General features: G+C 41.0%; 1 protein-coding gene across 5 annotated transcripts in view; it reads left to right on the top strand.

Annotated features, from left to right (window-relative positions):
• The first annotated feature begins 378 nt into the window (after positions 1–378).
• Positions 379–14,075, top strand: part of col7a1l (collagen type VII alpha 1-like) — a 54,682-nt gene continuing 40,985 nt past the window's right edge. For 4 of the 5 annotated variants that reach the window (XM_067490969.1, XM_067490968.1, XM_067490967.1 and 1 more), the window contains exons 1-8: positions 379–624; positions 5,197–5,394; positions 8,791–8,971; positions 10,556–10,715; positions 11,882–11,975; positions 13,088–13,261; positions 13,547–13,710; positions 13,903–14,032. In XM_067490969.1, the coding sequence (XP_067347070.1) occupies positions 5,319–5,394; positions 8,791–8,971; positions 10,556–10,715; positions 11,882–11,975; positions 13,088–13,261; positions 13,547–13,710; positions 13,903–14,032 (979 nt within the window). In that variant the 5' untranslated portion in view covers positions 379–624; positions 5,197–5,318. Of the gene's footprint in view, positions 625–1,555; positions 1,806–5,196; positions 5,395–8,790; positions 8,972–10,555; positions 10,716–11,881; positions 11,976–13,087; positions 13,262–13,546; positions 13,711–13,902; positions 14,033–14,075 lie in introns of those variants that run through there. The other variant, XM_067490966.1, reaches the window with a different exon arrangement.

Raw genomic sequence — 14,075 nt, 5'->3', positions numbered from 1 at the left:
GTGATTGTGGATAATAGCTGACTTTACCTGCCGGTATTTAACATAATTTCATTCCACTATTTATTCTGTCACCCTGAGGAGAAAGCTTGACTGTGTCTGCACTTCAGTGCACACACACACTCAGACACACACACATATACGGTATATATATATATATATATACAGTATATACGAACTGTACAGTAATGCATTCCTAGCTGGGTCAAATCTCCATAACTCCCACCTTGATCTCTGCCTGTCTTTCTCTTTGTCTATTTCTCTCTCTCTCCCTCTTTGAGGCAACAGGTTGTAGCAGCCTCCCCCCCCACCCCCTCTTCCCAAGTTTTTTTTTTTTTCCAAACTTCAACCAAGCCCAGGAAACAAAGTCTGTATCATTCATCCACTCTTACACACAGTCAAACACACCTACTTCCACTCAGACACCTTGATACACACATTGATCCTCATGTACCATCCCGTCCATTATCACTGATACCTGTGCAGGAATACTCTATAATAGTGCAGACTTTTTTTTGCTTGACTTGGATGAAACTTTTTGTGTATTTTAGGGGATAGTTTTCCCCTCTCAGCCCTCAAGCAATCACCTGGATTGGGAAGATAACGATGATTCACTTGTCTGCAGTGGTAAGTGAGATTGTGTGGCCATTTTAGGGCCATAGTCAAAACCCATTACTTTAACTGCCCTTTAATATGGTGCTTTATAGACTCGTTTTGAATTCTTAACTGCTCAGATACCCTTGTTACAGCCTAAGTGTCTGGAGTAAGGCCAGCGCATTTTATACTGCACCTTCTCACAGCTCTTTATAGTACAATTTCTCCTTAAACTGCATTACCTCTCCAGTGTTACAGTTGCAGTTTGTTGTCTGTATTGCTTTTATGTGATAAAGTACAGTGATTTCTGCAAATGTGCCATTTCACTCTATGTAAGAATGCAAGCTATCTGTGCAATACAAATGCCCCGCATGCTTGTATATGTGTGTTTGTATTTGACATGAACACTCTGGAGCGAAACACACACACACACTGAGCTGTGCATTTGACAATCATGTCACATTTGTGTGTGTTCACAAATAAGAGCAAACCAGGTTGTCTGTGACAGTGTTATCAGGGGGTGAAGCTATGTAGGATGAATTGTGTATTTTCTCTTCCCATGCATAGACTTGTTTGAGCTGTGTGACTGCTAATTTAAAGTGATATTGGCCAGTTTGCTGCAGCTTATGAGCTGTGTATGAGTACATGTGCTTCATAAATGTGTGTTTTAACTGTACATGTGATGTGTTGCATCATAGACATCTGCTTCAGTATGTTGTAGTTCTGATCTCTGTGTGTGTGTGTGTGTGTGTGTGTGTGTGTGTGTGTGTGTGTGTGTGTGTGTGTGTGTGTGTGTGTGCCTTTTCACTGTTACCAGTTTCCCACCTACAGGGATAATCCTTCCTGTGAAGTGGTGAGGTGGAAAATACCATTATGTAGAAATAGCTGACGTGCAGTTAGACTTGCAGGGCATACGATGTGTGAGAGTGTGTGTGAGAAACGGAGATAGGGAATAAACGGGGAGTTGCCAGAGACAGTAAATTTCATTTTGTAACATTGGTTAATCCTCTCAGGGCAGTGATAAACTAAAGGCCTCGGACACAAAACACACATTTTTTCCTCAGTAAGGCTGGACAAACCGCTTGTGATCCCAGCGTGGTGTGACGGCTGGATGTAGCCTCATGCGTGTTTTCTGATGTGGGGTCATTGAGAGCATGTTGGTCTGAGTATCCGACTGAGGTTTATGATTTTAAGCTTTGCAGGATCATGTTGAGGTACTGTTAAAATTAGCTGTTTGTTTTTTTTTTAAACACAACTACGTTTCTCTTGTCAGTTGCTTGCTCCATTTATTTGGTCCACGCTGAACCACCTTTAGACATTTTAAAAGCATTCATGGTCCCCAATAGATCTATTGTGGTGATCCTCTGACTTTTTCTCCTGTAACATCATCACGTCACATTTTTAATTGTCAAGTACTGTAGTTGAGTTTAAAATGCAATTCTATTAAATTATTTCATCATGTCAATTGTACAGTTGTTCTGCTCCCTTGCTGCTTGTCTGAACACCCATGAAACCCTGCTTGAAAGATACATGCAGAGACAGATCTGAGATGTGCATTGGTATGTGAGGGGAGAGAGTCTGGATTTTTGCCTGAGTATATTAGAGTTCAAACCCTGCCAGATCGTACATCCATCTGTAGAGGCTGTAAACAAGTTAACCTTCGACCATTATGGCTTCTTCAGACCAGGTGGTCAGTGCACACTGAACAGTTTGCTGGAATTTAATTCATGTCACATGGATCTGGTTTTCATGTCAGTATGATATTAATTTAAAGGTGTTGTACAGAAATATGGTCTCCTATGGAAACATTGGAGATGATGAACTGTATTGGTGGATAGCTTGATGGATGGAATGTGACTCTTTAAACCAAAGGAAATCGGTTATGTTTTCATCTCATGTGTAGCAGTTGAGTGAAAGGCAGATCTTGCTTTGATGTTATGCTGATAAATTTGCAAAAGCACATGCCCAAACACACACTTTTGTGGAGACACAGGGGTTTGCGAGCTAATGTAAAACATAACGGCACAAACCGTTTCCCTAGATCACAGCTAATGTGCTGAATGTGTGTTCTCCCTGATGGAAGTTCGTTTATTTCAAATGGGATAATCCATTACTGCTGCGTGATTCCTTTGCCACTGCGTCGTGTGCTGATTCATGGTTTGGATTTATTCTACTTAGGCATCGATTATGCTCACTTAAGTGAATGTTGTAGCTCTCCATGTTGATACATTTATGTGGTGCTCAGTACACATTTAAGGGAAGGTTTTAACACAGCACATTTTAGCTGAGCAAAACAGATCAGCATGGATGCAGTATAGATCCAACAGTAAGTTAATTGCAATACGCTGCCATGCTTGCTGTTCAATATTACTTTCAAATGTACATGTCTTCGATAGGACATATTATGCAAGTAAAGCAGCTGCAATGTCTCAGTGGGAATGAACTATTTCTACCGTTATGCCAAGTCAGAAACTGCAGCCTAAGGTCTAACCTCTTTCATGCTAAGCTGAAGTTTCCTCTGTCTGTCAGGAAAGAAAATGAGGAGGATTTTCTGTACCTCACAGCGTTACTGTACCTCCATTTACTCTCGTGGACAGCTAATACTCTCCTGCCATCTCGATTTACTGTGGCGAATGGCTGCATTTTCACCAGCAAGGCTCATCTTTCTAAATGTACCTGTCCTGCTGTCATTTCTTAGAAACACTGCCCAGGACCATCTCCATTTATTGTTCTTCCCACACACAGACACATCCACCGTTTGATAATTAATAACCGATTGACTGAGGAAGCTACAATGTGTGTGTTTTGTTCTGCAAATGAAACTTAGAAGAAAAGAGAGCATTAAATTATAGATAAGTGTGTGAGAGGGAAGCATGTGATGTTATGCCCACATGCACATTGACATGTCAATGTCATTCACACGCTCCTTTTTTTCCCACAGTGTTGCTGTTGTGTCATGGTCAAACGTGATGCACCACGACAAACACATGTACACAAATTGTAACAGAGAGCAGGTGGAACCTTAAAATAGACACAGTTAGGTGCCGGTTATTGAAGATTTCTTTTTTCCCCTGTTTTTTTTACCATTTTTTTTACATATCCAAAGTGATTAGCCATGCTGTCTCAGGCCTAGCTCTGTATTTCACCTCTGCAAGGCATTGTGGGCTTTCACTGAGTTAGTAGGTAATTCTCGGTCGAGAACAGGTGCACTTCTGTATTACTCACAGGTTTGGGTAGGTTTGGTGCAATCATGCAAAAGCTTCCCTAAACCTTTCAGTCAACTTAAACTCATTGAAGGGGCTATTTTAGCTATTTCCCAAGTTTCCCAATAAATACTTGTATTCACAGTAGGGATTTAACAGACTGATAAATTACACATTTTTACATTTTTTTCCATCCAAAATGAATAAACACAAAACATTTCAACTTCAATATTACTAAGGTGTATGTGAACTTTCAATTTCAAGTCATGAATAGTTTTTTTTTCTCTTTCAGTAATTAAGAATGCTTAGACACATTCTCGTTCTTCCTCGAGTGCATAAATGACTTTTCAGTTGCAGTATTAAAGGACCTTGTACATCAGGAGAGCAAGTTCAGAAGTTAGTTTATTCTGTTTTGTCCCTATGATTTGAGAGAAATACTGTAAGTAATTAATCTTTTACATAAAAAGCTTCTTATCAGTTGTATTTTACGGTCTCGCTAAGCAACATGAGAATCTGATGATATAAAAGTGTTAAAACAGCAGTCAATTTTTGTCTTATCATTTTGTATGCAAAGGCTATCTTGCAAAGCAAATGCTGGTAAACATCTTGAGGACATGTCTTTGTCTGAAAATGATGAGTTGCAATGATGAGTCCATCTTTTGTTGCACAACTGTCCCCAGGAGCAAAAAATAAATGAAAACACTTAAGGAACTAATTTCAATTTTAAAAATGACAGATTTTATATTGATGAACAGGGGGAACAATGTCAACAAAACCACTGCATTCATGCAGCTTAATGTGCAGGTTGAAAGAGGCTGTGCAATGTAAGATTACTGGGGTAATAACTTTTAATGTTCATCTTTGTTTAGACCCGGTAACTACTTTTAATAGCAGGGTTAATATTGGACAATTTTAAAACCCTGCTGAAGCTTTTATTTCCTAGGTGTCATTGGAATGTGTTGTAAAATTGTTTACAAGGAGAACACCTGTCTGGAGCTGTACACACACACACACACACACACACACACACACACACTGATGGGAACGCTATAGCACAACATTAAACTTAACCTTGGCCTAATTGTAAGGCTGAATGCATTCAACTTGCATGATTTAGCAGTTATAGCAAATTCCTATGTATTTATAGTTAATCTGTGACCATGTTAAATTTGATATCAAGTCACACGCCTATAAATGTTACATGTTATTCAGAAGTTGATACAGGTAGAAATAAATCCACATTTGCACAGAAATCTATATGTCCCACTTGAAGGAAAAACTCTTAGTCACCTGCAAAAACTTTTGTATAAGAATTAGATGTCCTTTGCAAATTGGGTTTTTATCTTAACGTGTTTTTAATTACTTTTTGGGGGGGATTCTCTATTCATTTGTATATTTTCAGATAAGAGCAAAGAACAGTTGGAATATATGATTGTGGAGTCGAATTCAAGAAGGGCATCTGTGAAGAAAAGAAGTGGGAGGAGGAGCAGGTGATTGAAGGAGGAAGAAGAGGAGAGGGAGAGTATGGGCTGCCAGTCTTTGTGGGCCTTTCTACTGTCCCTTTCTCTTTTCCATCAAAGCATCACAGCACAAACTGAAGGTAACAGGTGACACACTCACATACAATAATTAACGTTAATTTGATTATAAACATTTCCTTTACTGTTTTACTTATTTGCTTCACGTCTTCGAAATCTAAGTCACTCTTTGGTCACCCTTTACCTGATTTTTGTAAAGTCTGTTGTGACATTAGTTGCTTCCGTATGAGTCATAACCATATGTCCGACTGTCAGTGAGATCTATGAATTGGATGCTCGGGCCAAAGAAAGGGCAGGTGCTCAATGAACACGGTCTGCATGAGTGATCAGTCATTAAATGTCCACACCTGGACTGAAGGGGCAGACACTAACCCAGCTCCAGTATCTCTCCAGATTGTGTCTAGTCAGGGAATTTAAACATCTGCTAGCCTCATGTAGAGAACAGCACTCTGTCTGCCAGCCTGTCAAACCAGTCCCCCAGATACAGCACCTTAGCCCCAGGTGCTGTTGGATGTCACAGAAAGGTCAATCAGCCTATACAAAGTTAGATGTCCTCCGCCTGGAAAGCCATTGGCAGAAAGTAGCCTAGTGCTAAAGTTGTTGTGCAGAATTATGAGATGTGGTGCACTGAGAGCTCACAGCACTGCAAATAGACAAAACACAAGCAAGTGAAAAAACTTGACAACACAGGCGCAGCATTAAGAAACGCGCTGCAAAAGCCACCACCCAATGAAAATGGCTCCGGGAGCAACAAAAACACATTTACAAATCTCAATGTCCATCACTTTTAGTGTCCCCCAGAACCGTAGACAAGTGTCCTGTCAATGTCTCCAGGGGACATTAAAAAGCGACTTACATTTAGATTTGTGAATGTTCTTTAAGTTGCTCCCAGAGCCATTTTCAATGTGTTGGGGCTTTTCCAGCACGTCTCAACACCTGGTTGCGTCGTGGCTGTTTGCAGAATGTTTCTGAATGCTACGTCTGTGTTGTCAAGTTGATTGATGTTGTTTTTAATTTGCTTGAGTTTTGTGCATTTGCATGTGTTTTCTCGATTTGCAGTGTCATAAGCTCACAGGATCACTGTAATGAGGGGATACAAATAGCCCCAAAACAACTTTGAAACACTTTTTGCATCTGTTATTATTTATATTTGACAGCTACTATTATAAGGCTGCCTGTTACTTCCCATATTACACACCATAAGTAGTATGTTGTTGGTCGATTTTGAATCACTAAGTCAACGGACAGCCTAAAGCTCCTTTAATCAATATTTTTATATTAACAACGAATCAAATGGCTTCTGTGGTTGGGTTTTCTCACAGTGAGGGACCCTCAGAGAATTATCTACAGCAGCAGTGCCTTTTAGCTTTTTTTAGGTCAACACTTTTGTTTTAAGGCCCACTAAATTACAGTAGGAATTAGTCTGAGTCACTTTAGTCAGCATCCTTTTCAGCAAGCAGTTGTGCCAGTAATCTCTGACAAACCCACAGTAGTATGCACTACCTGCTAAATATCAAAAGGCACACGTAAATATAATGATTAGATGGTGAGTAAAGTTACAGATCCAGCAGACTAAAACAGACACCATACTGAAACGTGTAAAAAGTCAATTTATGTGCTCTACCAAGAACAGTTTGACTTCATTTAATGAGGTGACTGATCATAAGTTCAGAATCAGTCACTCTATAGCTGAACCAGGTGTCAACACTTTCTCAGCCAGTCTCGGGTTGCTCCCACCGTCTTTATGTTTCTAACTACAACTCTACGAAATTTAAATACAAACCACAACAGTCTGAGTAGAGCAGTAGACTAATTCGCCAGTCCCACAAGGAGTGAGCTGCTGGAAACAGCTCCTCTGGGAACATACATTTGTCACATTAGGTGTTAGAAACTCTGGCAATATTCGGTTTTATTTAATATTTCTGTCCTGTCATTTGCTTTTCTTTGTTCAGAAACTTTTACATTCCTTCGTCTGGACAAAACCTGAACCCCTACCCTTAAATTCTCAGACTCGCGCTCTCTGATGGTCTCCATCTTTGCTTTTGATCTTATTGGAGCTGATGGCAGTAATGCATCACTATTAAAATGATTTCTTTATGGCAGAATTTTCTGCAGCATATGCTGAAGCCATCGAGGTTCATATAATGCGTAAATCAATGATTTTCTAACACGGAGGTGTATAGAATCTCTGAGATATCAGCATAGATAACCTTCAAGGAAACCATTCCTAATCCCTCAGCATGTGTTGTCTCCTTATCCCAAGCATGTGGTTCTCACCTGCCACTTCAGACAGACAAACTTCTGGATAATTGATCTTGTTTTTCTCCTCAGTCTGTGCCTGTCTGACATAGACCAACCTCCAGCTGCTTCCCTGCTCAAAGTCTCAACCGTGTTGTTTTATGTGCTTTTACAGAAGTCTGTGGAGTAGAAATGGAGCAGCCACACGTTTGCTGTGGTGGTCTGCTGCCTATAATACACTTACCTAAGAATGGAAAGGATCAACAATGTTATATGCTGTGACGCAGCATCACCCATGAATCTACTATTACAACAAAGCGTCCACAAAGAAGGATCCAAAATGATTTTCCCAATAACATTTGGTTTCCTTGGTGCCAGGCCAGACACGTATAGGTGTGTGAGGGAGAACATAATGTTAGGTCGCCATGGGCTGGAGACATATGTCACCCCCAGTGAATCCTGGGACTGCAGCCAGAAGAAGAAGGGCGAGATAATAGAGGGGACAAAGCTCGGTAATGAAATAGAGGACAGCAGAGAAGCTGAGTTATCACTTACAGAACAATCAGCGGTGCCTATCTCTAATTCACTAGTCTAATCAATGTTGTCATCGGTGTAGTTTATTGCATACGTAATCTCAGAATATTGACTCGAAGGCTATGTGCAGATGAGGTAGATTTCTGTGTGGAGTGTGTGTGTTTGCCAGTGTAGTGCTGCATATCTATGTGCATAAAGTCAATGCAAAAGTGTACACCGAGTACAACATGTGTGTCTGGCTTTAAGCACAACATGAACAAGCATCGGAATCCTTCCAAAAGCAGCAGATCTTTATGTTAAATGTGTTTGTTAGCTTGAGCAAGGGGACTGACCCTGATTTTGGGTGTGTTTACCTTATTATTCTAAGCGTTTCTCATCACTGTACTAAGGTTTTATTGCTGGAGTGCTCAGAATATTGATAGTCTCTTTGGCTCACTTGTGTCTCATTAAAAATTCATGGGGATTTGTGTGCGGCTCTGGATGCATGACAGAACCAAATGAAAAGAAAACCCTCAATGTGGTGGAACAACACTGCCATCTGGTGGCCAATGTAGGAAAAGAAGCTTCCTAAATTTCTCACCCGTTTCTCACCCATTAACCTTTAAAATCATGTTATTTGGAATTACATGGCTCACGCCTTCTTTGTAATAGTGCCCACAAAAACTCAACCTTTCTTCTGCCCTCAGCATGCAGGACGGTGGTACATGCAGACATAGTGTTTCTGGTGGATGAGTCATGGACTGTGGGCCTGGACAGCTTCTCCACTGTCAAAGAATTCATTTCAGCCGTCATGTCCTCCTTCCAGGACAGTGTGGTGGGAGCAGAGGGGGTCCGCTTTGGCGTGACTGTCTTTGGGGATGTCCCAAGGTAAAACTGAAATCCAAAATTGTGAGACACTGCACTAATTGACTACTGCCACAAAAGTGACTACTGCCAAAAAACGTTATCAGTATTGACATTTACATTTTATTAAATAATAACAAAAACCTCATTCTCTTCACTTTTTTGGCATATTTTACATGTATTTATCGCCATCAATCTACACCCAATAAGGTCTAATGACAAAGTGAAAATCTGTTTTCACTTTGCTGCTTATTCAAAAATGAAAAACTGAAATCTCTTATTTAAAAAAAGTCTTCAAACCTTTTGCTGTGGTGGAGCAAAATGTGATCAGATGCATTCTTGGATGAATCTATAATTTGCTGTAGTCCACCTGAAGCCAATTAAATGGACTGGACATAGTTTAGAAAGGTACACACTGTGGTATATAACGGCCCACAGTTCACACCACACGTGAGGAAAACACCAAGCTGTGAAGTCTACGGAACTCTTCTAGTGGTGAGGCATAGATCAAGTGTATAAACATTTGTAAGACTCAGAGGATTGTTGCCAGGAACACTGTAGTCTCAATAACTGTGAAAGTGAATCCTGGAACTGCCCAGAGTCTTTCCAGAATTGCCATAATGAGTAACCACACAATAAGGACCTTAGTCAGGGAGGTGAGGAGGAACCCAGTGTAACAGACTTTCAGAGGTTCCCTGCAGAGATGGGAAAACCTGATTAAAAGGACAGACAATTCAGAAACTTTCCATTAGACCCGATTAGACGAAAGTCACAGCCTGTTTGAAATTTGCCAAACACCATTTAAAATACTTAGGGATCTTGATTTCAAAGATTATTTGATCAGGTGACACAACATTAAGTCCAACTCCCACTCTGGCTGATACCATCACTACAGTGTCATGCTGTGGACAGCCTGCAAAGTAGAATGGACAGAGAGACCAATGGACCAATGTAGAGAAGTATAAATGAGTCAAATACATGAAAATTAAAATGAAAATATGCTGAAATGAATATATGCTCCACAGTGTATATGACCTGAGGCTCGGGGGAGCTTAAAGCTTTCAGCGTGACCATGATCCAAAGCACACAGCCAAGACATAGCTTTAGTGGCTTCAGGACCAGTGTGTGACTGTCCTTGAGTTGCCCAGCTAAAGTCCAGACTTAAACCCAACAGCCTCTGTGGAGCCTCTGACAATGGATGCTCACAGACACTTCCCAAACAATCTGGATGGAAGTTAGAGGGATCTGTCAGGAAGACTGGGGTAAAATGGCCAATGAGATGAAAAAGTCCAGGGGTTTTTACATTTTTTTCACAGTTTCTCTTAGGCAGTGAAGTGAAGTGGGCAGAAGACTGCAGATTTTTCAAACAAAAAATGAACAGACTGAAGTGACTGTGTATGTATAGTATACGTCACCTGTTATTAATCCTGTTATTAATCTATACAATTTCTGTACACATTTTTTGGTTGAAAACTTCTAATCTGGTAAAACATATAAAAATTGGCAAACTCCTCCATTTTCGGGTCACTGACTCATCCACACACATAAAAATGTTTATTTCATCATTTTTACATGATGTACTTCTTCCCTCTAATCCCGTCTTTGCAGAATGCGGATTGCTTTGACTGATTACAGTTCACTGGGGGAGGTGCTCAAAGCCATCAGAGACCTCCCTTATGAGGGCGGATCCAGGAGGATCGGTGATGCCCTCCAGTTCTTGGTTGACCCGGTGTTCAGCCCCGTCATCAGTCGAGACCATGCCCCAAAGGTACAGTACAGTGTCCAACCACTGAAATGCAAAACCCAACCAGGGTATTTGCTGTTTCATCTGCTAAGTATCTACAACACCATCAGCATCTTACATGCAATTAGAGCTTTAATCTCGTCAAACGTTTGACACGGTGCTGAATCACAAACAACTGCAAACGCCACTGTTTCCAGCTGGCCACCGTCATGCATGCATATTCACACCACTGTGAATCTGTAACCGGTTTTATTTTGTTTTTCTCTGTCTTTTGCTTTTGTTTGGGAAAGAAGCAGTACAATTTGCATATTCACTGCTGAAACTAAACTTGCTAATCAGACATTGATCTGCTAAGTCAAAGGGCCTTCACCCACCCTACGTCACACCCTAATGCAATAAGCCTCATCAACAACCTAAATGCACTTTGCTTCCAACACCTCTAAGTTTCTGTCAGCTACATTTCTCTGACAGTCTAATGCTCCAGTGTCGAGTCAGTGTAACACCGCTGCTTAGCATTCCAATCATCTCTCTATCTATGAGTGTGTGTGTGAGCAAAAATCATCTTGCAGCAGCACACTTGATGTGGGCAGGCAGCGAATTGAGGATTAGGCTTGAGTTGTACGACCAGAAAACATCCAAAGAAGCAGCTACATTCTCATTTTGATGATTTCTAGCTTCCGTCTTTATTGACTAAAGGGTGAACTTTAAATGACCTGAGTAAATTTTCTTTAATGGGCAAATAATCAGTCTCAGTTGCAAAGCAACATCCTTGAGTTCCACTTTGTCTTTGATTTATTTAATTATGTATTCAATTATGAGCTAAACCATGTTAGGTCCATGGGGTCTTTTATGAGCATAATACTGTTTACAAGGTTGCTCTTTCTGCACAAACAAAACATTGTTTGGAGAGTGGAATAAAACCCCCAGTGATGTCAACGTGAGGGAAAACCTAATGCTTTTTAGAATATACATTAAAGATGGAAACTAAGCTACTGAAAATGTTTGCTTTATCATTTTCATTTTTTGCATGTAGACCATTTATATCAAACACTTTGTATAAAGTACAAATAAAGCTCACTGGTACTAAAATCCTAAGCAGTCTATCAGTTAATAAATAGTAGTTTGTTAGTAATATATCTTTATACTGAATGACATTACATGCTGTGGATCACTTTCTCTTTTGTGTACAGATTGCTATTTTGATCACAAACGGGCGTTCAGACGACCAGGTTAATGCCGCAGCCAGAGCTGTGGCCGACAATGGGATTTCTCTCTTTGCAGTAGGTGAGTGTTGAAGTTGTTATTGTGAATTCCTTCGACATCCCCACTGCAGCGACCCCTTTAGATTTTATCTCAGCTCAGCTGGCTTATCTGCAGTTAGAAATTCGTGTCCGCAGCATTTGAATTCACTGGAGTAAGCACGGCTATTTGTGTTTGTGTGTGAGAGATTGTTGTTTGCCAGTATCTGAGAGAACTCATGCGGGTGTGTGGGTATGTTTTTGCATTTTCAAATACAGACTGCTCCACCGGCAGAGCTACTTTAGCCTTCACCTTTTTCCCTGGTGATGAACACATTGCTGTCTACACACAAGTTTACTTACACGTATCCTTCCCTCTTTCTCCTACACTCATGGATGAGCACACAGGCTGGCAGCTTTCACCTCTCAGCTGGGAGGAGTGCAGTAATTGCTGCTCATTAGCCAATGGCGTGCTAATCGCAGCCATTTTTCATTCGGCGGTTCACAGTCCCCCATCTTCACCTCTGACACATAGGTCTGCTCTACTTGTTTATCACACTTAGAGAAATGCTACACATGCATTTTGTGTACCAATGCAAAACCAGTATGTTTGTATAGCATGACACAAACGCACACTAAAAAAACAAAAAACATGTATCCTGTAGCAGGTGTTACACTGTAACTGTGAATTACCTTGAAACACAGTCATCTGCTTCCAATAATTTTTTTTAGAACGATTTTTTTTTATTCCATTAAGACAGTACAACGTTGTGTGCCCAGATTGGATCCAGGTGTTTTTTCTGGGCACACTTCCACAGGCAGTCCTGATGAGCACATGGAATGCTGTAATGTGAGATAGAGGCCACGATTTAAAATTAATCAAGTGAAATGTCACAGTGCCCCCTAGTGGTTAGTGTAGAAAAGGGTGTGGAGAAAGTGCCAAGAAAATGTCATCGCATGACTGTTGCCTTGTAGCTGACTGTTGCTTGGTTTTTTTGTGTGTATTAAAGGGGGAAATCAGAAATTTGAAAAGCTATTATATTCTTCCTTTTGGGATCTAGTATTAAAGTAACCCTTTAGGGAAGTACCATTGCTGTACAATAGGTTCATCCCACATTTGGTCTCATTCCCTTCTGGTACTGTATTTCCCGGGACCAGGTGTCAGGGGAGCTGATGCAGCAGAGCTGAGGAAGACTGTGACAGAGCCCTATGAAGAGCATCTACTGTTGGCCACCGATTACTCTCTCCTGGAAACCGTCCTTCCCAAACTGGCCCGCCGAGTGTGTTTTACTGCGTCCGAACCACCACGGTCTGTGAGGACTCCCCAGCCTGGTGCGTTAGTACATGCACAGCATGAAAGCAGATTTTTAAAAGCTGAGATTTCCTGAGAATCAAATATGTTAAAAATGTTTACTTTGATCAATTGTACTTCACTCTAGCACCTGGAAAGTTTACGACTGAATAATAATTCGACTCTGGAGCTTTCTTACTGAGATACATTTATCTTTCCAGGACATTTTAAACCAGTGTGAATTTGTCTCTCTTCACCTGCATTTCCCCTTTCCTCATATTTTTTATTGGCCTCTTCGTTCTTCCTCTGCCTTCTCTCTCTATCAGTTGCAGAGCTTGTAGTGGGCCCCAGAGATCTCCAGGTCAGTGAGTTGGGCCACAGCTCCCTCAGACTGACGTGGAGCTTGGCAACTGGTGATGTCACTGGGTATCGCCTCCTGGTAACCCCTCTCAGCTCCAAGGGACACCAGCTTTCCCGACAGCAGAGACAGGTGTGTGCACATGTATGATGGTAGCTGTGTGTTGCCTTTGAGAAATGTAACAGAACATGGATTCTGCTATAATGTCAATGGAGCATATCATAAATGTCATCCTGCCAATTCATTTTTTTTTTCTTTGTGTCTTGTGTCAAGCTTTGTGTCTCGCTCACTTCTTCTCACTCTCTCTTGTTCCTCGTTTAACAGATTGATCTGAAGGCTGATGTGAGCACAGTTCTTGTGACTGAGCTGAGTCCTAAAACTGACTATTCCCTGACAGTCTACGCCATCTATCCCAGCCTCACAGGAGACTCTGCATCTACCATCGCCCAGACAAGTCAATGCCGCTCATTAGCTCATGACCTTGTTAAAAAACCCAC

Source organism: Channa argus, chromosome 21 (assembly GCF_033026475.1).
Source record: "Channa argus isolate prfri chromosome 21, Channa argus male v1.0, whole genome shotgun sequence".
In the NCBI taxonomy this organism is placed as follows: Eukaryota; Metazoa; Chordata; class Actinopteri; order Anabantiformes; family Channidae; genus Channa; species Channa argus.
This window is presented reverse-complemented; position numbering and strand designations above follow the sequence as displayed.